Source organism: Sarcophilus harrisii, chromosome 1, assembly GCF_902635505.1.
Source record: "Sarcophilus harrisii chromosome 1, mSarHar1.11, whole genome shotgun sequence".
Lineage (NCBI taxonomy): Eukaryota > Metazoa > Chordata > Mammalia > Dasyuromorphia > Dasyuridae > Sarcophilus > Sarcophilus harrisii.
Genome location: NC_045426.1, coordinates 244,615,501 through 244,640,371, shown reverse-complemented (window position 1 = coordinate 244,640,371; position 24,871 = coordinate 244,615,501). Strand labels below are relative to the sequence as shown.

General features: G+C 36.7%; 1 protein-coding gene across 4 annotated transcripts; it reads right to left on the bottom strand.

Annotated features, from left to right (window-relative positions):
- Positions 1 to 554: 554 nt before the first annotated feature.
- On the bottom strand, positions 555 to 20,378 carry LOC100916967 (adenosine deaminase domain-containing protein 1-like). Of its 4 annotated transcripts, none has more exons than XM_031939228.1 (6): positions 20,242 to 20,378; positions 18,896 to 19,080; positions 15,643 to 15,831; positions 11,253 to 11,420; positions 10,056 to 10,114; positions 555 to 2,350 (listed from the first exon to the last, which is right to left on the bottom strand). In XM_031939228.1, the coding sequence occupies exons 1-6, from the start codon at positions 20,340 to 20,342 to the stop codon at positions 2,243 to 2,245; spliced, it is 810 nt and encodes a 269-aa protein (XP_031795088.1). In that variant the 5' UTR covers positions 20,343 to 20,378; the 3' UTR covers positions 555 to 2,242. The 4 variants fall into 4 exon arrangements, with proteins under 4 accessions (XP_031795088.1, XP_031795094.1, XP_031795095.1 ...); XM_031939234.1 differs by having other exon boundaries at positions 556 to 2,350; positions 20,178 to 20,245; XM_031939235.1 differs by lacking the exon at positions 10,056 to 10,114 and having other exon boundaries at positions 560 to 2,350.
- Between the last annotated feature and the right edge of the window lie 4,493 nt (positions 20,379 to 24,871).

The following is a 24,871-nucleotide window of genomic DNA, read 5'->3' as shown; positions in this document are numbered from 1 at the left end:
TATTAAGGGGCCCTCTTGAAGATATTTCACCCAATAACTGTTTTAAAGATCAGGGTATTATTTATTACATGTAAATTCCCTTGTAAGATTTCTATTCTTCCTAACCTAAACCAGATCCTGATGATAAATCACTATATAGGATTTGCAAATCATTAATGCTTCTGCTATACACAAATATCCAGGAGTTTCAAAACCAGCCATTATTTCTTCTATTCTTTATGATTCTACCTGTTTTACAGTGATAGAGTTGTATTCAGTTTTCTTTTTGTTCAGTTGTTTCAGTCATATCTGACTCTTCATGAACTATTTGGGGTTTTCTTCTACTGATTTGCTATTCATTCTTCACTTCATTTTAAAAATGAGGAAAGACAGGGTAAAGTGTTTTGCATAGGATCACAAAGTTAGTATTCAAGGCCAAATCTCAACTCAGCTCTTCCTGAGTCTAGATCTGGTGCTCTTTACACTATCCCACCTAGCTATCCTTCCATAATTCTACTGAATTAGAAGCTCAGTATCTGTCTACCATCACCTAGAAAAACTTACAATGAACAGACTCATATGCCTCAAGAATACACACACACACACACACACACAAAATAACCCTATTCTCTCAAGTATTTTGACTTCTATTGTTTCAAATATTCTTCTTTGGAATAGTCCAGTATTTAAAGTACTTAGTATTGAGACCAACCAAGATGAACAGCTATCATCTTCTTCAGCTTCATCACAGAGGCCATCAAAGATTTAGTGGTGCCTTTCCAGGTAGTATTTTGTCTGTTTGCACTTAATCTTTTTTTTCCAAAGCACTTACAAGCACTTCAACAATTGTCTATTCCTATGTCCAAAAAATATTGTATGCTACCTTGGGAGAAGTGGATAATGTCAACAGTAGATTGCTTCCTTTGATGAGATTATTGACCTTTAAGCCTTCTTAAAGACAAAATTCCAGAGCCCTTACCCTTTTAACTACATCTTATTGTCCTTACTGAACTCAAGAAAGCCCTACTATCAGCTTCAGTGCTGGAACTCCCAGATTACAGGAAACCTTTCTTCCTTTTTGTAAATGAACACAAAGGGTTTACTTCTGGCATTCTAACTCAAATATTTGAACTCTTCTCTCTTACATGCCTTTTAAACATTTGTAAATTGAGTTTATATGCATGCCCAAAACTGGCCATTATAAAATTTGTCTTGTTGTAAACTAACTTGCTGGGTTGAAGCATTTCCTGGTCCTGTAGCTACAGCTAACTTTGTTGCTAAATTTTTCTGGAGAAGATTGCACATTAGCACATATGGATCTAGAGGAGAGGTCTCATTGCACAGATTCCATGCTCTCTGAAATTTATTTTTTTTCTTGGGATAACTCCTAAACTTAGTACTTCTTATCACTCCCAGAGTTTAGGTCAGATCAAGCATATGAACAAAGAAATTAACATCCTTATTGATAAATTATGTTCTAAAACTCACTTAAAGTGACCTGAATTACTTCCCTCTAATTTATTTTATCTGCAAAGCAGAACAAAGTGGGAATTACAGCTCCCTCCTTTTGAATGTCATTTGGTCACCCTATCATAAAAGTAAAATGTTCTCTAAAATCAATATATCATTGCTGGGGAGGATACATGTTGTTCATATATATAGGAATTACAAAATAGATGAAAGGAACTTCATGAAATAAAAACTGCAGATTTAGACCAGATCTCTTCATTTCCATGATATGATTTCCATGCTGGAGATAACATTCATATCAAGAATTTCCAGCAAAAGTCAAGCTGCCTGAGAAATCCCATTCCTAGTATTGTTGACCACCTCAGCTGCAATCAAGATCACAGATAAAGACTATTGGATACATCATGCCCATGTAAAATCTGCTCCTTACTGTTTCATGTGAGAGCCATGTATCTAAAAATGCTTTTGCTTTGTTATATCTTAATACTATGATCTGATGTTTCTCCTTCCCCAGTTAATTCTGCAGATGAGAACTCTAGATCAAAAAATCTAAACAGTAATTCTGGAAATGAAAAAATAGCCAACCATGGGGAAACAGATACTTCTTACTCTATTATTTGGTTTGTGCCTCATAATTATACTTATCATATGTTTTGAACCTCTTATATGTCCTCACTACTATTTAATTCTCATGGTATTACCAGTTGCTCTTTCCATTCGATTCCATTACTTGAAAGAAGACTGGAAAGACTTTAACACAATTAGTAAGCTTCATGGTGAAGCAGGACATGCTTTATATCATCTTAAAGCAATTGGGCCGCATGGATGCTGGATATGCCACCATATTTATCAAAGTGAACCTGATCCTTGGGAGGCTTTCCCCGTTATTCCAAATGATCCTCTGTAAGGAGACAAGACAATTCCAAAGGATTTAATTGGACCCTTTGTATCTTTTATATTGGCTTTAGGTTATTTATAGAATCCCAAGAACACTACAAATGATTCTAAACCAAGGTCAATCACTTTTCCCCACTTTTATCATGATCATTTAATTATAAAAAAAAAGAGGGAGAAACTATAATTCTCCACAAAATTAGAACAATCTCATTAATAGTAAGTACCCTGCTTTTAAATTTTATTTTCTGTATTGTCAGAAACAGAACCCCAAATAATTCATTGAACTTGAGGACTGTTCATGAGTGCACACAATGTCTTCCTTTCCCAAATAATGGAGGTAAGGAAGCATTTATCTGTGCCAGAGCCAGCATTTACAACAAAATAGAAAAGGTAGATTACAAACCTAAATATATCAGTTCCACAAATCTTATTTATTACTCCAGTATTACTAGCTATGATTGGAATAAAAATATCCCACACCCATTCCCTGTAAATCTCCCCCCTCCCCCCTTTAAATTTCACATGGGGGATTGAGGGTTTAGAATTCTTTGTTTTATGTCTACAGAAAAGGAACTTGTTACACCATTCTTCCCCCAGGCTGGTTTGGGACATGTAGGATTGTTTATTCCCTCCACTATCCATTTTCAATAATTCTAAAGGACTGGAGGATACATTTCACTAAAAATTTAAAAGTATAAGGTAGATGCATAAGCACCAAAGGCAAGAAAATAAGGATGTATATACATAAGAAACCCTGTAAAACAAAACAAAACATACACACATAGTCCAGGTTTTAAATCTCTCTAATCTATAATTCCCATACATTGGAGTTGCTATCAAGTAAGCAGCCAGAAATCTTCCCCCTGAGATTGAGAAGCTAGTCACAGCCATAAGTAAGTGCATTACTTCCTTCCAAACTGAAGTAGATTATTAAATGGTCTGACAAAATTGTATGGTCTTAAATTGTTTTATAGCTTTACATAACTATGTTATGATCAATCAGTTGTGTTGTTTCTACATTAACTAATGAAGAGAGATTGTAACAGTCTCCATAAAACCCAACTGGTTATATCAGAAATACAACTGCCTAAATAAGAAGGGCATACTCATAGTGAGATTTCTTAACCTGTTTTTTTTTTTTTTTTACTCTACTCTTGGTTACAAAGAACAGACATATTAACTATCATATTCAAATGGATTCTTATTATCCTCATAATTATCCTCTGGATTTGTGTTAGATGTTGTATTACTTATTGTACTAAAGCCTGCTCAAAGCTAATTCCTAATAATCTAATATTGGTTCAAATATTGAACTGAATATATAATGAACCTCATGTAATCCGCATTGGAGAAATGATCTATGGAGGAAAAGGTTCCCCATGGACCAAAGGGAACATTAAAGGAACCAAACCAACTCCATTTTGTGAGCAACATCTATTTTGTGACTTAAAATTCTATATTCCTGTAAAAGCTCAGTTCATATGATTTCAGGGAAATAACTGCAAAGGGTTCTGGTACAACTTGTGGTCAGTACCCCTTGATTCTGTCACATATTGTTCAAAGAAAAAAAATGCCCTTGTTGCTCAAGATCATCTAATTTAATTGTTCCTCACTACTGACTATAAGAATGCTATGTTATCTATCATTCACAGGGTCCTTGTATCTACTGAAGAACCTTAGTTCTGATTTGTTATGCAACTATATGCCTTGCTAATAAATCAATTTTCTTGGATTAAAATCCCTCAATCTTGATCAATTTCACTCTCAACAGAATCAAAGAGCTTTAAGCAAAAAGTCATGGATTTAGAGAGAAAGGGCGAAGTCCTCTGATCAAACAGGAAAAAAATGAAGGCAAGGACTTGCCCAATGTGGCATAATAGTAAGCAGAGCTTAGCAGAACTCAGAAATGACCATTGATCCTTGGAATCCAACTCCACTTGCTTCTCTTGATCACATGACTCTTTTGAAGACTGCTATAATGTCCTTCTCTCAAATACAGGGACTCCAGTCTTTTTATCACCTGGGTGCCCCTCTTCTGGACATTCTCCAGCTAATGTATATCCTTCCTCCCCTGTAATATATAGAACTGAACACAACTGCACAGAGATGTGCTGGAGGCTCATGGAAGAGACCAGTCTAAGAAAGTCAAGGATTTACACTGGTAACCAATGACATCCCAAGGCCTAACCTGATTAGGTACAGAGCCTTCAAAGCTAGACAGAAGAGTTCTGGCTGTCATCAGAAGTAAAGGGGAGTCCTTCAAGGCTCAGGAGCAAGGAAGTCCCAGGTAAAAGTGGAAAGTAGGAGGGGCTGATAAAAGAGAGGGCAGATTGAAGAAGATGGGGATCAGAAGCAAAATAGTGATGAAGAGGGAAAGGCTGAAAGGAGAAAGAAAAGTAGAATTTGGAAAAAATAGATGGTAGTAAATATAGTTAGTAATCTTAATTGTGAATGTGATTGGGACGAACTCTTCCATAAAATGGAAGTGATAGCAGAGGGACCAAAATCCTACAATGTACTGTTTTCAAGAAACACATCTGAAGCAGAGAGATACACAAAGAATTTAAAAAAACAAAACAAAAAAAGGCTTGAGTAGAAGATATTATGCTTTAGCTGAAGTTAAAAAAAAAAAAAAGGCAGGAGTGCTGAGGTCAGAATCAGCAAAAGTAAAAAAGATATCTGATTAAAAGAAATGAGGAACATCCAAATTTGTAGACGAAAAGTTAAGGAAATTGCAAGAAAAAATAAACAACAATAGAAATAGGAAAAAATGATTGGGGATAGAAGGGGAATATACCTTTTTCTTAGCAGTACATAATAGCTGCACAAAAACTAATAATTTATTAGAACATAAAAATCTCACAATCAAATGCAGAAAGGCAGAAATAGTAAATGCATCCTTTCAGATGGTAATAGAATAAAAATTATATGAAATAAAGGACCATTGAAAAAATAGAGCAAAAATTAATTGTAAACTAAATAATCTAATCCTAAAGAAGAAATGGGTCAAACAACAAAATATAGAAACAACTGATAATTTCATTCAAGGGAATGACAATAATGAAATAACATACCAAAACTTAAGGGATGTAATCAAAGCAGTTCTTAAGGGGAAATTTACATCTCTAAGTGCTTACATGAATAAAATAAAGAGGAGAGAAATGAACCAGACAAGCAACTAAAAAGTTAGAAAAAGAACAAATTAGAAATACTCGATTAAATATCAAATTAGAAATTCCAAATATCAAAAGAGATATTAATAAAATTGAAAGAACACTATTAAACTAAGAAATAAAACTAAGAATTGGTTTTATGAAAAAAAAATTAACTTTTGGTTAATTTAATTAGAAAAAGGAAAAAACCAAATTACTAATATAAAAATGAAAATGGTGAATTTCCCACTAATGAAGAGGTAATTAAAATAATAGTTAGGAGCTATTTTTCCCAATTTCATGCCAACAAATCTGACAGTCTAAGTAAAAGGATGAATATTTACAAAAATATAGATTGGCCAGATCAACAGAAGAGGAAATAAAATACTTAGTCCCATTTTAGAAAAAGATAATGAATAAGTTGTCAATGAACTCCCTAAGAAAAAATCTCCAACACCAGATCGATTTACAAGTGAATTCTACCAAACAGTTTTAAGAACAATTAATTCCAATATTATATAAACTATTTGGAAAAATAGGGGAAGAGGGAGCCCTACTAAATTCCTTTTATGACACAAAAATGGTGCTAATATCTAAGCCAAGAAAAGCCAAAACAGAAAAAGACAATTATACATTAATTTTCCTAATGAAGATTTATGTAAAAATATTAAATAAAATATTAGCAAAAAGATTAAAGCAATTTATCACCAGGATAATACACTATGAACAAGTGGGATTTATACCAAGAAGGCAGGGCTGGTTCAATACAAGGAAAACTATTGGCAAAACTGACCACATCAGTAGCAAAACTAAAAAAATCAAATGATTATCTCAATAGATGCAGAATAAAAACATTAGAGAACATAGGAATAAATGGTGTTTTACTTAAAATGATAATAGCATCTATCTAATAACATCAGCAAGCACATTATGTAATGGGAATAAGCCAGAAACATTTCTAGGTTGCCCATTATCACCATTATTATTCAATATTGTACTAGAAATATACTACAGCAGTAAGAGAAGAAAAAGAAAATGAAGGATTAGAATAGATAATGAGGAAATAAAACTACTGCTCTTTGCAGGTATTATGATGATATACTTAGAATCCTAAGAGAATCCTAGAGAATCAGCTAAGAAACTACTAGATCAGAAATAATTAACAACTTTAGCAAAGTTGCAGGATGTAACATTAATCCACAGAAATCATTAGCATTTTTATGTCACCAACAAAGCTCAGCTGAAGATATACAAAAAGAAATCCCATTTAAAATGACTATAGACAATATACTGGGAGCCTCCCAAAACAAACCCAGCAACTATCATATATGCAATTACAAAACACTTTTCACACAAATAAAATTATTATCTAAACAACTGTCAGAATATCAATTGCTCATGGGTAGGTCAAGCTAATATAACAAAAAATAACAATTCTACCTAAATTAATCTACTTATTCAGTGCCATACCATTCAAAATACCAAAAATTACTTGATAAAGCTAGAAAAAATAGTAATGAAATTGATCTGGAAGAACAAAAGTTAGGAATATCAAAGGAATTAATGAAAAATAAATGCAAAGGAAGGTAACCTAGCCATATCACAACTAAAACTATATTATAAATCAGCAATCATCAAAATCATTTGATATTGGCTAAGAAATACAGAAATGGATCAGCAGAATAGGAAGAGACACAATAATCAATGACTATAATAATCTCCAAGACTCCAGCTCCTGGAATAAGAAGTCACTATTTGGCAAAAATTTATGAGAAAACTGGAAAATAGTATAGCAGAAACTAGGTATTGGTCAACATTTAACACCCTCTACGAAGATAAAGTTGAAATGGGCTCATGATTTAGACATAAAGGGTTGTACTATAAGCAAATTCAGAGAAGAAGGGATAGTTTACTTGTCAGATCTTTGAAGAAGGTAGGAATTTATGTCCAAATTAGAACTAAAGATCATTACAAAATGCAGAATGGATAATTTTGGTTATATTAATTTTAAAAGTTTTTGCACAAATAAAACCAATGCAGCTAAGATTAGAAGGGAAGCAAAAAGCCGGGGGGGGGGGGGGGGGGGGGGGGGGGGGGGGGGGGGGAGGAGGATTTTACAGTCAGTGTTTCTGATATAATTCTAATTTTTAAAATATATAAAGAACTGAGTCAGATTTATAAGGATACACGCCATTCCCCAATTGACGGTCAAAGGATATAAACAATTTTTAGATGAAGAAATTAAGACAATTTCTCATCATGTGAAAAAAAAATGCTCTAAATCATCAATTAGAGAAATACAAATTAAGACAACACTGAGGTGGTACTACACACATTGGCTAAGATGACAAAAGAAGATAAGGATAAAAAAGAAGGGATGTACGAAAACTGGGATACTAATGCATCGTTGGAAGAGTTGCAAAATGATCCAACCATTCTGGAGAGCAATTTGAAACTATGCTCAAAGGGCTATAAAACTGTGCACATCCTTTGAGCTAGCAGTGCCACTACTGGGCCTGTGTTCCAGAAAGGTCATAAAAGAGGGGAAAAGTCCCATATGTACAAAAATGTTTATGGCAGCCCTTTTTATAGTGGCAAGGAAATGGAAACTGAGTGGATGCTCATCAGTTGGAGAATAGCTGATTAAGTTAAGGTATATGAATGTAATGGAATATTATTGTTCTATAAGTGATTTCAAAAAAGCCTGCAAAAACTTACATGAATTGATGCTGAGTGAAGTGAGCAGAATCAAGAGAACATTGTACACAGTAACAAGATTATGTAATGATCAACTGTGATAGACTTGGCTCTTCTCAAAGATGTGGTGATTTGAGGCAATTCCAATCTACTTGGGATAGAAAATGCCATCCACATCCAGAGAGAGAACTAAGGAGACTGGACAGGGATAAAGGCATGTTTTTTTTATTTGTCTATTAATCATGATTTTTTTCCCCCTTTTGGTCTTATTTTTTTTGCACAATATGAAAAATATGGAAATATGTTTAAAAGAATTGCACATATTTAATCTATATCAGATTGCTTGCTATATGGGGGAAGAAGAGATAAGGGAAGAAGGGGAAAAAATTGGAACATAAAGTGTTACAAAAATGAATGTTGAAAACTATCTTTACATATATTTTTTTTAAAAAAAAATACTATTTTAAAAAATTTTAAATAGAAAACAAAAAAAAACAAAAAAGAAAGAAATAGGCTTAGTTAGGGAGCTTCGTACACATACTACAGAATGTACATAGTTGGAGCTGGCTATCATATTCATTAGAGATCTGAGATAAGAATAGGGCTCTCTTGCACCACCTTATTGATGCCATGGTAATCTGAGGGATTTCTTTATCAGGTATACTTCTGGCAAATTTAGGCCTATGTAGATGAAAGCCTAGATTAAGATGATAGCAACAGAAATAAAAGGGATTTTAGAAGAACCGATTTTCTCCACATAAGATTAACTGTTTCCCCCCCTTCCTCCTACTCAATAAATGCCAGTGGCTCCCTATTATATCCAGGAACAAATACAGTCTTTACTTATCATTCAAAGTTCTTCATAGTCTGGCTCCTTTCTACTGTTCCCGTCTTCCTCAACTTTACTCCATTTCATATGCCTGCACCACTGGCCTTTTTGCTGTTCCTCACATTAGAACCTGTCTCCATACATATCCCCTTCTACCCCCAGACCAAGAGTGCCTGCCTTGATATCCTCTCCTCAGAATCCCTGGCTCCCTTAAGACTCAGCAGCAAATCCAGAGATTTCCCATCCCATTCCACATCTCCTCTCTTAGGTACTTGCATCTGCTATTTTTACACACATTACTTCTCCTCACTAAAATGTAACCTCCTTGAGGGCAAGAGTATTTGTTTTTCTTAGTATATTTAGCATTTAGCATAGGGCTTGGTCCATAGTAACTACTTAATAAAGGACAATTACTTAATTGGAAGCAACATGAAAATGGCCTGGAAATGGAAGTGCACTTGTTAAAAGACTATTAGCCACCTTCCCAACTCTTTTGCAGAGTTCCAAGGATACAGAACATTACATATGTCTGATTTTTTTTTCAGTGTATTGCTAAGTTTTGGGGGGAAAAAAAAGCTTAAGTTCCTCTTCCCTTTGGCAATAGTTTTGTTTTGGCTTATAAAACTAACATATGAACATCATTAATTGAACTTCTCATATATAACTTCCATAGAATGAAATAATCCTCAGTGTCTGCTACCCAAAAATTCATCAGATCCAGGATCAAAAAATCAAATTTTGGAATCCTTTATATCAGGCTGGAAAGGTAGCTTTGATCCTGGTCTACTATGAAACTACCACAGCTGCCATTCAATGACCAGTCTCAATGAGTGTTGGCCACAAAGAAAAGAAATTTTTGGTCACCTCAAATCTTGAAAGCTTATCTACCAAATCAGAGAAATATCTTTCTTAGCAGGTTCTTGACTCAACACAAATATATACCTTTGAAACAAGTTTGTACATGTAATATTTCTTTAGGAGGCAGAGCTGGTACCAAACAAGAATATAAAGACTTTCCTATCATAATGTACCTTGGAAACATAATTTGATTCAGCTGAAATGATGGGTTCTGCTAGGATGAGAAGAGGACCTATTGAAAGAAATAAGTTAGGAAACATAAAGCCCTTGAAATGTTAAAGGTGGTTGCTTTATGTTTTTTGGTAACATGGTAGTATATAAACTATCATGGCAAAAATATGTTCTATGAAAAAAATCAGTATTTCAAAAAGATCAGAAAACTAAAACTATTTTCTTTTTTTATAATTTGCAGTTTATTAATTTATAGTTTATATAATTTGCAATTTATTAATCATTAAAATATCTACATACACATGATAAATAGTAATACAAGTAAATGTTCATTTATTACAGCCAGTCTTGGGTGGGGAACAACAACTAGGCCTATTTTGCAGCTAATTCAGGTTTGTTTGTTTTTTTCCACACAGTTTTTGGTGCATCTTACAGCCAAAGCTTTCTTGTTGTTTCACTACAATTTCTAGTTCTCGAGTGTTGTTCCTCATAGCTCATGATGTCACCATTTTGGAGAATCAGGTCAAAATAGGCCAGGTCAACACGGAATCAATTCAGGAAAGAGAAAACATAGTTGTTTTGGAAGTTCTGTCTAGAAGGACTTGAAGCCAAAATAGTTAAGCCTGGAGAGCTATAATTATAAGAAAGAGAGAGGAAGTAACTATGGTAATACCTGCTACTCTGATTTTCATTCTGACTAACAATATAATCCATGCATATATACTCAAGGGATACCTGTATTGAAAAATAAGTTCTTAAAGGAAGAATTTTCAAGGGATATTTAGCTAGAAAAATAAGTTCTTAAAGGAGGGAAATGAGGGAAGATATCCTGACTAAACAATCCCAAAGAGTCTTCTGAAGAAACCCACAGAGCTATATAGGAAACAATATGATGAGCTCAAATTTTTTGTTAAGGAAAAAAAAAAAAAAAAAAAAAAAAAAGAATATTTAAACAAGTTTGAATATAAAAAAAGATTATCATGAACCAATAATAATGACAGAATAGGAATAAGCTTCATTGAGAAATTCCTCATTACAGTTCCCTACATCAATGAAGTAACAGGCCCAGTCCCTATTTATGTATTTATCAACTGGGCGGGCAGGGGGGGAAGAGAGGGTAGGGAGGGAAGAGGGAAGGAGAAAGTATGAGAAAGAGAGGAAGGGAGAGAACTATACTATTCAATGACCAGCACACTCACCTGAGCTTTCTACATTCCTTGATTCAGGATCATCCAACTGCAAAAGCTCATCAAGGGCTAGCTTGGCTGCATTGGATCTAGATTCTTTTTTATTTTGTCCCAGTCCAGTTTTATATTGAATACCGTTCACCACAGCACAGAAGGCAAAATAAGGACCCATAACATTCCCTGGAAGAAGTACCCAAGGACATTAGTATAAGTTTTAAACTGTGAATACAATTACCAGAATCTGGTCAAATGAGTCAAATGAAAGAAAATGTAATTGATATAAAAAATAACTAACAATTAATTTTTCCTACTTAGAAAAATTCTTCTAAAATAAGATGATAGCATTAAATTCATATCACTGTTAAAATTTTTTTTTCAATAAATATGTAACACAGATGGGATTATTTTTAGTCTATTATCTTCCTTTACTTGAAATCATAGATTCTCAGTCAGAAGAAACCTCAAAAGCCATTTAGTCCAATTTGTTCCTGAATGAGAATCCCCTTGACATCATCTCCAGGAAATGACTATACAGGCTTTGCTTCAAGACTTGCAGGGAAGGGAAACTCCCTAATTCCCAAGACAGACCCAAATTCAGCTAAATTTAACTCTTATTTGGCTAAATGTTTAGAGTGTGTTAACTGTGTAAATCAAAAGGTCAAAGTCTTGGTATTCAAATTTCAAAAATTCTTCCTATACATGTCTCCAACCCTAGGTTTTGTTGCTTTGGATGCCATGTCATTTGAAGTTACCAACACCATCTGGCCTTCCCAATTTGTTCACAAAGTTTTTCAATGTCTGAACACATGAAATCAGTCCAGTGGCAAGATATAAATCACGACAAATGTAAATAGCCCCAGATGCAGTGGAAGAAGTTGGTCTTTTTAAGCTAAGGTCTTTCCTAAGTCTGTTTCACTGAGGCAACACCTATTCAGTGATTCAGGCTATATAAGAAATGAGGCAAAGGCCTCTTTTACTTAATAAACAAATGAATGAACTAATAAATTAAAAAATATGGAAGGGCAAGACCCTTAGAATTTCTGGCCAAAACAAAACAAAATTCTATCTACATTAACTCTCAGCCATAACAGCCCAAACAATGACCAAGTGAGGCTTGAGCTGGGACCTATTATTGGCCAATCAATGAAAGCTAAAGTGAATTAGGGACAAGGTATGTTATGGTCCTTAAAAAAAAACAAATCTACCCCATAAACCCCATAAAATCTTTCAAGAGTTCATCCACCAAAATACATATTCCTTTGGGCAGAGCACCCACAGGTAAAGGTATAAAACCCTATATTGTTGTTTGTCCTTCATTTTTGAAAAGGACCCATGATACCAGGGAAGTGATGCCATGAAACGCAAGTAAATTGGATTTAAGTGAGGATGGAACATGAATTATTTCCATTCTAAAGGAGAAGTTGGTACAAGATAATCTTCAGAATCCTAAATCATCAAAGGTCATAAAGTAGGTGAAAAATGACAAAAGATAAAGAAGTTAAAAATGGAGGCAAGAGATGAGCCACTTCAAGAAAGAACAAGTCATTGATATTTGGATTCAGAGATGGATTCTGGGAATGGTTTTATTATGTTTTGATGATATTAAAAGAAAAAAAAAGTGGGATGAATACACTAAGAAGGAAAAGAAAAACAACTTAACTCATAGAACTGGGACATACAAGTCAAAGGTGACAGACAGGATCCCTCTCCCCTCCTCACCACTGAGGCACATTTTAAGACAGTGGGAGGAGAGAACCCCTGCAAAAAGGGGGTAGCTGATGCAAACTTTCATTGGTCCCTCAGATCCCTCCCCATCATGTGAGATTCTTTGTGACAATTTTCTGTCCCAGAACCAGATAGATGAAGAACAACTCATTCTTTATTGCATAATTTGACTACATCTCAATTAGACTTGTTTCTTGATCCCATTAATGAAATATACTTAATAAAATTCACAATTCTTGGTCTTCTAGTAGCCATTGTCAAGCCATCCCTGCATTCAAAGATTCTCTTTTTATTGGCATCCATTCAAAACCAAAAGGCCAACACATCAAGGCCTGCTAAATACCCCAAAGGAGTTAATTCTTTCTGATCTGGTGCAATAAAGCACTCCTGTGCAAAATATCACTTAAGGCGGTTCTCTTATTGAATGGCTGGAAGCTTTCCACAATCCACTTGCTTACACAGGTAAATGTCATCTTCATAGTTTTCCTTAAGAAGCTCCCTCAGAGACCAGCAAGCGAGCAGTCCTTCTGTGTTCTGCAGAGAGGCATGTTCCCACAGAATTTGAGCCTGGAGAGAATCCCTGTGGCATGTTAACTTATCCACTGATCTGGAGTCAATTTCCCATCACATATACCATAGCTGCACCAAGCATATTAGTCCTGGGCTTAAATTCAGCCTACCAACCCCTCCCATTATTTCTACTCTCCCTGACTCCCAGGTGTGTGTGTGTATGCACATACAGATGTACATATACATGTATGTATATGTGTATATGTGTGTAAATATATAAGTATATATGTGGAGAGAGAGAGAGAGAGAGAGAGAGAGAGAGAGATTGAGAGAGTTTCCTCCAGCACCTTGTGGGAAGGGTTTTTCCGGGTTTTGTCTTTGTATGTCTGGGAACAAAGTAGGTGCCTAATAAAAATTTGCTCAATGAATGACAAAAGGAAAATGAAATTAAAGAACTGACAAGTGTTACTATGTCATGTGTTTTCCTTAGAAGATACCAATAATTCAAATGCTGCTTTTTTTTTTTAATCAAGTTCCCAGATGTTGCTAAAACAAGTGATCATAATTAAGCTTCTTTCCAAACTTATCCAAACCTGTATCCCATGATTATTTCCTGCACTAGAGTAATGGTCCAAATATCTAGGATCCATGTATAGATGTCTCCTGTAAAAGTGGAAAGATTTTATACCCAAAAAAACAAGCACTTTATTCTAATAATGCATAAATTATAAGGTTTAGCACCAGATTCCCTCCCAGAGACTAAAAAGGCTAAAACCAAAACTGCAGCAAAAGGATGTCAAACTTAGCTGCAATACAATGATCTGAAACAGTTCCAAAGGACTCAATGAAAAATGCTATCTACTTCCAGAGAAAGAGTTGATGGGAGTCTAAATGCAAATCAAAGCATTTTTTTTTAACTTTATTTTTGTTGGAGACGTTTTGTTTTAATTTGGTTTGGTTTTTGGTCTCTGTTTTCTTCCACAACATGAATAATATATTAAACATGTTTTTTATGACTGTATATGTATAACCTGTATCAAATTGCTTGCCTTCTGAATGAGCAGGGAGAGAAAAGAGGATAGAAGAAATCTGGAAACTCAAAACTTTTAAAAAATAAACATTAAATATATTTTTGCCATGTTTAAAATATATTTGATTACTTGCCATCCAGGAAGAGAGGTGGGGAAAAGAGGGAAAATTGGAACAAAAGTTTTGCAAGGGTTAATGTTGAAATTATCCATGCATATGTTTTGAAAATTTAAAAGCTAATTAAAAAATTATAGTACAGAGCAGAAAAAATAAAATAAATGTTAAATGTTGCTTTTATGTATAATTTATATATATATATGTATATATACACATATACACACATATATATGTGTATATATACATATATATATATATATATATATATATATATATATATATATATATATATATATATATATATATCTTTTTTTTTAGCTGAGGCAATTGGGGTTAAGTGACTTGTCCAGGGTCACACAGCTAGGACATGTTAAGTGTCTGAGGCCAGATTTGAACTTAGGTCTTCCTAACTTCAGGGTTAATGCTCTATCTACTGTGTTCACCTAGCTGTCCCTAATAATATTTTTAAATGTTAAAATAAACAATTTTTTAAAAAGAACGTCAAAACTGCCTAATGCCATTTGTCAGAGCCTTCTGCCTAACCAAGGCCATTATATTCAATACCAATAGTACAAATATTAGTAATACAAAAAGCCATCACCCCAGGAAAGAAACCCAAGAAATTACTTATTTAGCAACTGCCTTGGTAAGTAGTGTAAGTCACCCCCCATCCCCAATCTATTCCAGTAACCAGAGCTACTGACAACCCAAAAAAAGAACACTCTAGTCACCAGTCTTTGACTCTGCCAGTGGTTCAATCAATGGAAAGAACCTTAAGAATAGACTTTCCCCAAGGTTCTGTCATCCCCAAGAAACTTGGGGCCTGTTCCTCTGACTTAAAGATAAAAATTCCCCCATGTTTCATGTTTCCCCATCTGCCCATTACAAAAGGAGCTCTTTGTCTTGCTTTTCTACTTGTATCCCTCCTGTCTACCTCAGCATTTAAAAAGCAATTCCTAAATAAATTCATTCATTCTTTCCAAGTATCACAAGTATAGACAACCTTAATATTAACACTTGCCTGTTGTTACAGTTTCCTTAAGGTCAAGTTGTACACGCTGCATTTGTGCAAACTGATGCAGGGCTGACACTGGATTTATTTCCCCACGTTTGTACTTCATAATGAATTCTTTGGGAATCTTCTTTGGAGGAAGAACAGTATTTGGATTAGGGAGGACTACTTTGGAAAGCAGTGGTTCTGGAAAGTTACCTAAAAAACAAACAACAGCTTCAAGTAAGTTTTAAAAAAGACAAGGCAAAATAAAAGACACAATGCCCTCCCCTCAAGACTTCTTTTCTTCCAGTCCCAAAACCAATGATGACATTAGTCACAGATTTAAATATATAAAATCTAATCACATGTGCTCTGACAGTTTAGATTCTATACCAGTAAACTATTCAGGTACTTTAAGCACAATCTATGAAAATATTTAATACCAAGAAAGGTAATGAAAAATTCCAAAATAACCTCACTTATTAAAGTTACAGAATTTTATAGCTGGAAGAGAATTGGTAGTCTAGTTCAAAACATAAACTGTGAGTTGCAACCCACACTGAATGTGTGGGGGGAGGGAGATCACACACACAAAAATAAAATTCGCTACAGTAAAAGATTTCTCAATACAACAACCAAAAATTAATTAAAAATCAAACACATAACAAATCTGAGGTGTTTCTGGCATCACTTGCCCATGATGCATTGCCCAACTTCATTGCAGCCTTGATTCTGAACACACAACATTCACACTGCATATGCACAAACACTGCCAGAACCTTGGCTCAGATTCAAGAGAGGAACACATAAAAATTTCTTGGGCAAAAAGGAATTGTGAATGGAAAAAATTTAAGAAGTCTTGTTCTAGTCCATCTACCATAGTTTACAGATGTGGAAAGGGGAATTCAGTGATTTCACCCACAAAATGGAAATTCTTCTTCTACTTCAAGGTATGCACTATAAAATATCAGACAGATATTATTTCTAGCCCCTCTTCAAACTTTCATTTCTATCTCCTTTAATCTGATTTCATCAGATTAGATCAGATCAGATCAGATAAAGGGGTAAGGCAGTACCCCTTTATATATGTGTATGAGGGAATCAAAAAATCTCAAGACATTCAACATCTCATGAGGTCAGTGGGCAGCACTGGCTCAGAAGGCTAGCCTAGACAGAGCCATGAAAAAGGGGTCAGCCTCAGTTTCCTCATCCATAAAATTAAGGGATCAGTCCCTTCCAGCTCAATTTCTACAATCCTATGGCCAAAAGACAATCTAGTACAGCATGGAAATGACCCAAGAATCTTCTCTACAATCTCATTAACCATTCCTGGTCTAGCCTCTTCTTCAAATACTTTGAAGGAATAGTGTCTGACATAAAAAAGACCCTAACACTTTTGAAAAACTTTAAATGACATTTTTTTCCCTTATGTCATTTGTTCATTTTCAGAAACCTATCTTTGAAGGCTTCTCCACAATCCAAAATTCCAATGATAGATTCCTGAAATCCAGAACTTTGCCTGTCCCTAAAGGGGCATATAATATAGGAAAGTAGTAGAACAATGAGGAAAGTAAGAATAGCAATACTTTGGCCACTTTCTACTAGTTCCCTTCCTGTCACATGAGGGTGATAAATAGACTAGGCACTCCTGGATGCATTGTATGTACAGGCTTCCCTAGGCTACACAAGTATATGGAACTACCCTGGTACAAAGGAAAAAAGACATCCCTAGATCAAATCAGGCATCCCTAGATCAAACCAAGAATAATCACTAGTCATGGCACACAATGAGCTTTCCAATCTATTAACATTCCCAAATCTTTCTAACAATGAACTTTTCTTTAGCCACAACTCCCCCATTTTGTACTAGGATCCTACCCCCCCTCCCCACCAAGTATAAATATATGTTTATTTGTATATGTATATATGTGTGTGTGATATATATATGCATATATGTATATGTAATTTCATCTTATTAAATTCAGTTCAATGTTCTATCCTGTTGAGAACTTTTGAGGTACTAAATCAATTATCTGTTGCAAAAGTGTCAAACTATTGCTGAAACCAAATGAAAATGAAATGATAAAATATTTAACAAAAGAAATAAGCATCCATGAAATACAGATACTGTGGTTTTCTAAATTGATCATGAGACTTCCAGACATCTTTATTCTATTTGAATTTGATTTGCCTAATCCAAGGCTTTTTGTCCAAGCTTCATACCTTCACACTATATAAATTACAATTACATATGGCAGGTCTTCAATCTAGTCAGTTAAAAAAAAAAAAAAAAAAAAAGGCACATATGCATAGCACAGGCCAAGCCTGTGACATTCCACCACTAAGTTCTTTAGGGTTGGTCAGGTCTGATTCCCTACACCCCCAAAGAATTTTACTATCATTTGGTCTCTTTTTTCCATCTTGTTCATAAGGATAGAATGAGAATCTTTGTCAAATGAAATCTACATAGATTCCAACTATCACTTTTTGTTCTTCAACCATGATAGTAGGAACTATCATGTTATCTGGCAGACCTCTTTTTGATGAAGCAATATTGGCTTTCAGTGACAATGGCTTCTTTTTCTAATTACTAAAAGTACTCATATCATAGAATCATAGAGCTAGAACTGGAAAAAAACTTAAAGGTCACTTAATCTGATCCTATGAGGAAACTGAGGCCCAGAAATTTAACTCATACAAATAGGAAGCATCTAGGGTAGATGTGAACCGAAGTCCTCTGAAGCTCCAGTTCTTTCCACTATGTAATGCTGTTGCTGAAGGCACAGAAAGACCAACTTAAGGGGATTCACATTGGTGACCATAAATGCCATCTCAAGATTTAACCTGATTGGGAAGAGCCTTTAAATCTACAGAAGATTTCAGGTTTCTGGAAACCCAGAAGGCTTTTAGGCAAAGAAATAATCATGGAATTGGAGCTTTTAAAAAGATCAATTAGACATCTGAGTGTACTGAATTACATACCATGAAAAGAAAGGAGAAAAGACTAAAGATACCAAGAACTAGCATATAGAAAACTCAGGAGCGAACAAGGATCCAACAGTGGGGCTAGTATTTGTTCAAAGAAGCTAGTCGGAGCTTATTATGATACGAGAGGGTAAATTTCTTTTATTAACATTTTAACATCCATAAGTCTAGGAGAAGGGACAAGGACCTGCACTGTAATGTTGATAGCAAGATATGGAGGAAGAGAATATCTTTCAAAGAAACATAACAAATATTAGCAAGTTTGAAAGAACCAGATAATACTGTAAATAACTACCTGTGACTTGTGTAACCTTAGAAGCTAAATTTGACACACTGTAATTCTCTGATGATGAATATCCTGGAGGAGGATTCACTGTTGTTGAAGAAGGTTTAACTGGCAGGTTCTTTTTCAACATCTGAGCAAAGCTAGGAACCCGGGGACTCTGAAACCAATCATTGTTACCAGACATTTTCTTGGGCCTAGAAGTCATGAAAAAGTCAGGATTAAAAAAACCAAAAACAAACAAACAAACAAACAGAAAAAAGTTTGCCAACTAAACAAGAACGATCCAATAAACATTTATTAATCTCCTACTAGATGCCAAGCACTATGCTTTGCAAAACTATAAACTTAAAATTTGAATATAGCAACATTTAAAGAACATCTAAAAGTTTATGGGCTTTACAAATAAATAAAAACCCCTGAAGCAGTTATCATTTCCATTCCAGTGGACCCAAAAGCTAATCAGTGTCAATGATTCCCTCCATCGTTGCTGATTGCAACACATTCATTACTGCTTAATTACTGGGTGATTATTGCCCAAAACTTATCAACTAATCCTTTCTGGAGGAAGAAAGTTGCCCAATACCAAGTCCAGGATCACACATGGAGCCAGTACAAAATGTGGTATCCACTGAACTGCATGAGCGCTCTTTAGGAAATACTAGGACCTTTTTGCATCTGAAAACTTTTAACTACAATGGAAGAGTAAAGTGAGAAGGGTCTTGGACCCGAGTACCTGGGTTCAAGTGTGACCTGACACACGAGGCACTTCATTAATGCTTTTTCTACCTAAAACTGACAAGCAAATTAGATAGATCCCGGGGGAAGGGGGTCTTTTCTCTCTTCGAGAAATCTGGGCTCCAGGCTCCACCTGTGACCTTTTTATCAGGGAGCTTTAAGTGGAAACTCAGAGAACCAAGTCCGGCCGGTGATTCTCCGGAGCCTTCGCCTCTCCATGCTGTTTTAGTACACAGTAGGCGCTTCATAAATGCTCTCCCTTCCAACCTCCCGGAGCTCGGAGCAATCCGGCTTTTGCATTATCCTTTTCCCGGAAGCCCGCCCGTCCGCAACCTCTCTGGCTGCAAATTCCCTCTACCTCCTACCCCTCCCGTCTGCGCCCTCAGCCCAGCCTCCCCCTGGAAGGCACACAGTCTGTCTCCTTCGTTGGGAAAGCCCGCTGGAGGCCTCGGGTCGGGCTCTGGGGATCGGTTTCCCCGCTGTCAGAGAAGGATCCGGACCCCCACAGGAGTGGGCCAGGGCGGTCCAGAAGGGGTGACAGAAGCGGGATTCGAACCCAGGGCCCGGATCTCCCTCGGCGTACAAGACGCTCCCGTCCCCGCCGGCCGGCTCCGCCTTGCCTCGGAGCCGCCGCCTCCTCCGCCTCCATCGCCGCAGCCGCCGCTGTCCCAGACCAGAGTGGAAGGTAGGTCGAAGTAAGCCCTGGGGCGCGAGGCCGCATCTTTCAAATAGGCGGCCGCCTCCTGAGGGGCCTGGCCGTTCTCGCGCCGGCTCGCCCAATCACCAACCGCTTCAAGCCCGCTTCGGCCCGCCCCCCGCCGCCATCGAAGCCAACCAGGCTTCAAGCGCTCTAGATTTTGCCCCGCCCCGCGCGGTCGGCACGTGGGCGCACTGCAGGGTGTGGCGGTGTTCTCTTCGGGCTGTATCCCCGCGGACTCGGGCATCCTGCGGCGCTCCTGGGAGCGCGAAGTGCGAGGTAGCAGGTCCTGCTGCCAGGTCCCTCAGTTATCAGACACCTCGTAAACGTGAATGAAACCAGGCAGAAAAAAAAAAAAAAAAAAAAAAAAAAAGGGCAAAACCCTGATCTCGAGGATTATCTCGGAAAGATAATCAATCTCTATTTATTAAGCACCTGCTTGTGCTAGTCCTTAGGGATTCTAGAAAAGCTAAAGGTAATCCCTGCCTTCAGGGAACTTTCAGTCTCTTACTTAAACTGGATTGAGATCCTCCTCAAAGTCCAGCCCAGTCAGGAATCGGAATCCAAGGATGATTTCGTTGATTGATAGGACCTGGAAGTGAACAGGGGTCAGCGTCTGCTTTGCAATTAAGAGAGTAGAATTCCCTGCAGCTCTGAGAGCTGAAGACAGAGGCAGAATCACGTCTAATGGAAACAACATAAAAACAATTAGTGTGCGGCAGCTAGTTAGCCCAGTGGATAGAGCACTAGTCCTAAAATCAGGAGGACCTGAGATCAAAGCTGGTCTCAGACACTTAACACTAACTGGCTGTGGCAAATTATTTAACCCCAATTGCCTCAAGGGGGAAAAAAAAACCCTATATGTGTACAAAAGGCTCTATAAAGGATCAATTGGAGACAGAAAAGGCACTAAAATTAAGGGGCATTGGGAAAGAATTCTTCAGACCATTAGACTTAACTGATACTTGAAGGGAGCAAGATAAGCCAGAGGCAGAAATGAAGAGGAAGAGTATTCTAGGCAGAGAACAGTCTGGACACTAGAGATAACAGAAAACTAGGAATTAAGAGCCAGGCTTCATCCATGTACATCACTAGTATCCACAAAGGCTGCCACCTCGTCCCCACAGATGTTTACCTCTAATTTTAATGCCCTATATAATCAGGGATGGCTTGCCAGCATCCCCACCTGCTAAAATGCTAAACCTTGTTTCTCCTTGTTATTCCTGAGGGGAAGAGCTTTTCAAAACATGGCCACATTCAGCTTTACCAATGGCTAACCATCTATATTTCTGTTTCAGGAACAAAAAGAATCATCATGCTTTCAGTCAGAATTCTTGTTGTTCTTGAATTTTTCCAATCCTTTATGGAAATGTTGCTTTTTAATCTCTTCTCACAGTGCAAGTACCCATATCCAAAGCATCCAGTTCTGCACTTCTCCTTTCGTTCCTTTCTTTCTCAAAGCAGCCCCAATGTAATTGCATGACCTGGACCAACTGTCCCAAAAAAAGATGAGAAACGAAAAGACAAAGGGGGATGAACAGGAATGCTCCATCCAAACCAAAGACTCAATGATGGGTGCTTTTGCAAACCAGAGGGACCTCATTTGTTTAATGGGGAAAGAGAGACTGACCTGGTATTGGGATAGAGTTGAAAACAGAAACTTGAGTGGTTCAGGAAGGAAAGTTGCTTTTCCTATGTCCTATGCCACAAGCTCTCTGGTAAGAGACAGGAGGGGCTGTGGAATTGAAGAGAAAAGAGTGGTGGGTTGCAAAAAGTTTCAAAAAAACATGAATATTCTGGTAGAGAGGTGTGGTTTGTGAGTGATATAGAGTTTCTGGAAGGATTATATGCTATCATATAAGACATCTGCTAAATGGCTAGTCCCCTCACAAGATGACAATCACTGTGTACTGCTAACTACATTTGCAGACTTAAAAAGCCTGCAAAAGAGCTAAAGTTAAGATGCTGATTTATGAAAGTCTTTGGTACTGAGAATCAAGTTCCAGAAGGCCAGCTGTGAAAAGACAATGCATGGGGCTTTCAATGAGTGGCCATATCCTGGGAGCTGAAGAGAGCTACTGGGAACAGAGAGAAGAAGCTAATAGCAAATAGTAACTACTGATACAAAGTGAGACTTGCCAAGGAAGAGAATCATGTCACAAACAAAGGAGTTCTAGAAAAGAGAGAAATTTTAGATCTCACCTTTGTAATGCCAGAGAAACTGAGCAAGACAGAGATTAGAGAGTATTTAATAATTTATTAAATGGAGAGATATACTGGGACCAATGGATCCATATTTGGTCCCAGAGCTGAATGAGACTATTGTCTCCAAGAATCCAGCCAATAATAATCAGAGTTCTCAATGACATATATACACGTGGCTCAGACGCAGAGGGTAGACTGAGGCAGGGAGGGAGTCAAGGTACTGAAAGCAGGAATGGTTTTCTGACAGGTTGGGGTGAGCCTCTGGAGAGGGGATAACATAATCAGGGGAGGCACCCGGGACATGGGGAAAGGCATTTTGATAAGACAGTATCTGATATTCTAATAGCTTGGGATGGGGAGAGGCATTCTGATATTCTAAAACATAAGATCTTTTATCCTTATCAAGTATTCTGATAAAGAGGGAAGGGAGGTTTTACAGTACTAAGAAGCAGGGAAATCTAGGCAGGACCGAGTCAGGATAATTAGGGAAACTGAGTCAGAACAATAAGAGAACTGTGGCATAACACCTTTATTGGAACCCCATCTAAGAGAAGTACTGTAAGTTGTGGAGACTATGTATTCTTCTAAAATGAGGGATACTGACTGTGGGTAATAGTGACCTTGTTTTAATATTCTGGGAACTGGAAAGTGATCCTTTCGGTGTCCATTTGTTATAAATAAAACTGAATTAAGTGAGCTGTGAAAGCTGTCTCACAAGATGGAGACAGTGTTGTAAAAATTGAATGAAGGTCAGCTGTGCCCCAGGGCCAGGTTTCTTTCTCCAGAGATCCATAGATTTACAAGGAGTGGGACTTTTTCTTTGAAAGGCTAAATTACAGCTACATTGACACAAACTCTTATATAGGGTAATTTAGTAATCCTAAAGATGTGATTGGGTTAGAAGCTTTTCCTTTCTTGGTTAGGGAGGTGTCCCTGGCTGACCTGAATTCTTCTGGAGTTTGTGCTCGTGCCCCTACATCTTTGACACGGGCCCTCTCCCCAGCATTTCTGGCATAGAGAGTGAGACACTACTGGGCCAGAGACCTGTAGCCGGACACCTGGGTCCAAATTTCTCTGACTCTCTTCCCCCAGAGTTTTAGAGTCTATCAATTTCTTAAAGCCCCGGGGTCGGATTTGAAAGGGCAATTTTCTGCTACTTTAAATTTTGGAGTTGAGTGTAAGCATTGGAATTCTGATTCTGAAATTGTAGGAGATAATTACTATTAACTCATGCAACTAAAATTGTGAACTTGTTTATTCTGGTATAAGAATTTAGAAATGTGTGCATTGATATTAAGTTATTGTTACTAAAAAATTTATATCTGTATTTGATTTGATTTTAAATAAAAAATTTTGATTCTCTGGTTACTTCCCTAAAGAAATCACAAGTTTATATCTCCTAATTAGATGAAATATATTTAAGCTACTATGTTGCTTGCTAAATTGTATAGTGGGTAATTTGTAAAACTTGTATGAGCTGTGCTTTAACATTCTGTCAGCCTGTAATGCTGGAGAAACTGAGCAAGATAGACATTAGAGAACAATTTAATAGTTTATTAAATGGAGAGATTTACTGGGACCAAATGGATCCATGGTTTGGTCCTAGGGCTGAATGAGACTATCGTCTCAAAGAATCCAGCCCTGAATGTCAGATACAAGATTCTTTTATAGGGTTACAAGCCCGATGACATAATGGGGGAGGTACCTGGATGGGGATGACCTAATTGGGGGAGGAACCTAGGATGAGGATGACATAATGGAGGCAGGCACCTAGGATGACATAATGAAGGGAGTAGAGAGGCTCCTAATATGCTAATGATGTCTAAAATGGATAAAGACCTTTATTCCATCAAACATTAATAGGGAATAAGTATAGCCAAAAGTCTAAGATATAAGACCTTTATCCTACCAAACATTAAAAGGAAATGGTTATAACCTGAGGCAGAGTAACTGAATAGGACAATTAGGGAAACTGGGTCAGGACATTAAAAGAGAACAGTGGCACAACAATCCCAGCTGGATATGTGGCATAAATTTTGTGAAATTTGATTCAAGGTTATTAGAATATTAATCGTTTTTTTTTTTACTGGTAGAAATTTTTTAAAATTTAAGCATTTTATTTTCAAAACACAGGATAATACACAGATAATTTGACAACATTGACCCTTGCATAGCCTTGTGTTTCAAATTTTCTCCTCCTCCTCATCCCCTCCCCTAGATGGCAAGCAATCCAATATACGTTAAACATGTTAAAATATATGTTAAATCTAATATGTATAAACATATTTATACAATGTTCCTATATAATTCTTGTCTGTTAATTGGGCCTCATCTCTCCTTTCCTAACT